General features: G+C 30.6%; 1 protein-coding gene across 1 annotated transcript; it reads right to left on the bottom strand.

The window, feature by feature from the left end:
• Nucleotides 1–2209: 2209 nt before the first annotated feature.
• LOC115955001 lies at nt 2210–4259 on the bottom strand. Its single transcript, XM_031073019.1, has 2 exons — nt 3885–4259; nt 2210–2349 (listed from the first exon to the last, which is right to left on the bottom strand). The coding sequence occupies exons 1-2, from the start codon at nt 4251–4253 to the stop codon at nt 2296–2298; spliced, it is 423 nt and encodes a 140-aa protein (XP_030928879.1). The 5' UTR covers nt 4254–4259; the 3' UTR covers nt 2210–2295.
• Between the last annotated feature and the right edge of the window lie 237 nt (nt 4260–4496).

The following is a 4496-nucleotide window of genomic DNA, read 5'->3' as shown; positions in this document are numbered from 1 at the left end:
AAGCACAAAAGGTTGTCATCATGGTTGCTATGGAGATGATAAGGGAGGAAATGCCTATCATCATCTTTTTGGGTAAAGATTGAAGGAAATCTTTCGCTTTATAACTTGATGATGTGAAGCTGAGAAACATCATGAATGAAATTGAGGGAAAAAGTAGAGACAGCGCATCAGATATTATAAAGAGCATAAACACCTTCACATTTAAGAACATTGGCAAGCCTGATTCTTGTTTGTTGCCACTTGGTACGGTAATTGCTGCTGCAAACATAATGGTAACAATTAGAACACCTACCACTGTACCAGAATTTGCTATTTCCTTCATCCATTTTTCTCCTTCTTTCAACAACTCTTTATGGCTCTCAATAAACAATTGTCTAGGTGTGTGACCATTTTTGTTTGTTCGTTCTAATGTGGAAGGATGGACAACTTTCTACACCACTTGCATTTATTATAACAAACCTCATAAAAGACTATATTTTAAGATATAAATACAATCATCATAATTATTATTAACTCCCTATACTATATATCATCATTCGGTTTACCAAACATACCCTTACTGATACTTTTGTATCTTAATTGGTCTTCTTTTGATTCAAAGGTAAAGATCTATATTCGACTCGTAAATCATGATTCAAGAGACTTACTGGATTAGGAATTATACTACTCTTGGTCAAAATAAATAAATAAATTAGAAAACGAATATAAATAATATGAAGAGAGAAAATACATATTGGAGTTCTAATTTATTTGATTTAAGATAAAAATGTCTAAAAAGGAAAATACACACAATATGCATCACAAGAGGAAAGTTCATCAGTTATCCTTCAAAGCAAAGTAATAATAATCATTTTTGGCATCACCCTATACTAGAAATAACCTACGCTCTATACTTTGCTTTCCTGCCTAAGATACTTGATCTATAAGTTAAAATGATCTTGTCAATGAGTAGGCGCAATTGCATCCATGCAAATAGTGCGACTAGAACACTAGCAAGACCAATGACAGGAATGATCATTGATTTTCCTTTTAGAATAATAAAAAGGGAAGCACAAAAGGTTGTCATCATGGTTGCTATGGAGATGATAAGGGAGGAAATGCCTATCATCATCTTTTTGGGTAAAGATTGAAGGAAATCTTTCGCTTTATAACTTGATGATGTGAAGCTGAGAAACATCAAGAATGAAATTGAGGCAAAAAGTAGAGACAGCGCATCAGATATTATAAAGAGCATAAACACCTTCACATTTAAGAACATTGGCAAGCCTGATTCTTGTTTGTTGCCACTTGGTACGGTAATTGCTGCTGCAAACATAATGGTAACAATTAGAACACCTACCACTGTACCAGAATTTGCTATTTCCTTCATCCATTTTTCTCCTTCTTTCAACAACTCTTTATGACTCTCAATAAACAATTGTCTAGGTGTTTGACCATTTTTATTTGTTCGTTCTAATGTGGAAGGATGGAGAACTCTCTACACCACTTGCATTTATTATAACAAACCTCATAAAAGACTATATTTTAAGATATAAATACAATCATCATAATTATTATTAACTCCCTATACTATATATCATCATTCGGTTTACCAAACATACCCTTACTGATACTTTTGTATCTTAATTGGTCTTCTTTTGATTCAAAGGTAAAGATCTATATTCGACTCGTAAATCATGATTCAAGAGACTTACTGGATTAGGAATTATACTACTCTTGGTCAAAATAAATAAATAAATTAGAAAACGAATATAGATAATATGAAGAGAGAAAATACATAATGGAGTTCTGATTTATTTGATTTAAGATAAAAAGGTCTAAAAAGGAAAATACACACAATATGCATCACAAGAGGAAAGTTCATCAGTTATCCTTCAAAGCAAAGTAATAATAATCATTTTTGGCATCACCCTATACTAGAAATAACCTACGCCCTATACTTTGCTTTCCTGCCTAAGATACTTGATCTATAAGTTAAAATGATCTTGTCAATGAGAAGGCGCAATTGCATCCATGCAAATAGTGCGACTAGAACACTAGCAAGACCAATGACAGGAATGATCATTGATTTTCCTTTTAGAATAATAAAAAGGGAAGGACAAAAGGTTGTCATCATGGTTGCTATGGAGATGATAAGGGAGGAAATGCCTATCATCATCTTTTTGGGTAAAGATTGAAGGAAATCTTTCGCTTTATAACTTGATGATGTGAAGCTGAGAAACATCAAGAATGAAATTGAGGCAAAAAGTAGAGACAGCGCATCAGATATTATAAAGAGCATAAACACCTTCACATTTAAGAACATTGGCAAGCCTGATTCTTGTTTGTTGCCACCTGGTACGGTAATTGCTGCTGCAAACATAATGGTAACAATTAGAACACCTACCACTGTATCAGAATTTGCTATTTCCTTCATCCATTTTTCTCCTTCTTTCAACAACTCTTTATGGCTCTCAATAAACAATTGTCTAGGTGTTTGACCATTTTTGTTTGTTCGTTCTAATGTGGAAGGATGGAGAACTCTCTACACCACTTGCATTTATTATAACAAACCTCATAAAAAACTATATTTTAAGATATAAATACAATCATCATAATTATTATTAACTCCCTATACTATATATCATCATACACTACAACAAAAAATGTCTATTACATCAAGTGTTAGTACAACAAAATATGTATATAGTAGTTTTAGACAAAATATCGCATCTACAAGTTAAAATGGTTGCAATAGTAACTTAAAAGTGTTAAATTATTGCATCAACAATAATCAGTTGTAATAACTTATAATTTTTACCCGCAATAGAAACTTTAATATTTTAGGAAAAATTATTGCAATAACTTAAAATGAAAGAATAGTTGCAGTAAATTGATACCAATTGTTTTTGCAATCTATTGCAATGAAAATTTCGAATTATTAGCTTATTGCATTGAAGTTACCATTGCAATAATTTGATATTAATTCTTTTATAATCTATTGCAATGACAAACACGTAACTGCAATGAATATATCGTTGCAATAACTTGGTATCAATTATTTCATAGTCAATTGCAGTGACAAAATGAATTAATTATTTATTACAATGAAGATATCATTACAGTAATTTAATCCGATCTATTTTGTTTAATTATTTGCAATCAATTGCAACAAGTTTCTTGAAGTAATAATCTATACTTACAAGATATTCGAAATAGTAAATTGCATATTGCAACAATTTATATATATATATATATATATCATTGTATCAAAGTTATTATTAAAATATTTAGAGTTTATTGCAACAAAAATTTTTGTTACATAAACCTATTACCTCAAATTTTATTGCAACATCTTGTATCAACTATTGCAATGACTCTAATGTTATTGCAATGGTTTTTTTTTGTTGCAATAAACATTTTTTCTTGTAGTGATATTTGTAGTTATAGACAGTTTAATTATAAAACATACCACTTATTATATTCTATACATTAAATTAAATTATTTTAATTTAACAACGTAATGACTTTTTTTATACGAATTCGAATATGAAGTCACCCAACCTTTTACTCTTCCATTTCGTATTTGTCATTTTATGAATTTTTTTTTCCTATTTAAATATCTCATTTCCGTTCATTTTCTTTATTGTATTTGTAGGATATTGAAGTCGTACTTCTCACAGTAGATCTCTCTCACATTCTGACAATTACGTGGATCTTTAATTAGTCACATTCACTCACACTTTCCCACCTTTAAATGACTCTTTAGTTAACCAGTTTAGAATAGAGTTTTCGAAGAGTGTCAGATATATATAAAGTGACAGATATTAATCATAAAACCAAGAAAGAACTGAAAACAACTCATCATTGAAATTATATATATATATATATATAGATGATATTACCTTAAACCATTGTACTTCTCTTTGCATAAGCAAAGTTGCGCCTGGAGCTTTATTAGGCCTAGTGGAAGGCTCTAATATCGTTGCAATATGTAATATGCTATTTGAATCAAAATCTACTTCAGCCAATATTGAGTACTTTGCAGGAGATTTGCATAGAAATTGAAATACTTCATGCTGACGATAAAGAACGGCAAGCATAAATATGTTTCGTCCCGTGGATTTTTCAGGAAACCATGCAAGTTCAAGAAATGCTATCAGTATTTCAGTAACAAACTCAACTCTCCCTTGCTTGATAGCTATGATGATGGCTTCAATAACCTTACCATTTTCTAGTTGTTGAAAATTCAAACCTGCTAACACTTTGCACATGTGACGTAAAAGACTTTTGGATTGGTGGTGAAGATGCTTCAATTTATATATTTGATCGATTTCTAAGTCAATAATCAAAACAACGTTTAGTCAACTAAATGAGAGAGAAAAAAAAAGAAGAAAAAAGAAGTTGACCACAATGATCAATGAGTAAGATATGAAATTAATTGATTAAATGTATCATACCCATGAATTTAAGGAGATTCCAAATAGATCCTTGAGCTACAAAGTGAAAAAAGAAAA

This window comes from Quercus lobata, chromosome 8 (assembly GCF_001633185.2).
Source record: "Quercus lobata isolate SW786 chromosome 8, ValleyOak3.0 Primary Assembly, whole genome shotgun sequence".
Taxonomy (NCBI): Eukaryota; Viridiplantae; Streptophyta; class Magnoliopsida; order Fagales; family Fagaceae; genus Quercus; species Quercus lobata.
Note: the sequence above shows the minus strand (reverse complement) of the source record. Positions and strands in the feature narration are given on the sequence as shown.

Coding starts and splice junctions, on each gene's coding strand:
- LOC115955001 (XM_031073019.1), bottom strand. CDS start 4,253: ATGTGCAAAGTGTTAGCAGGTTTGAATTTTCAACAACTAGAAAATGGT. Junction 2,350..3,884: donor GAGAAGTACAATGGTTTAAG/GTAATATCATCT, acceptor TGTTTGCAGCAG/CAATTACCGTACCAGGTGGC.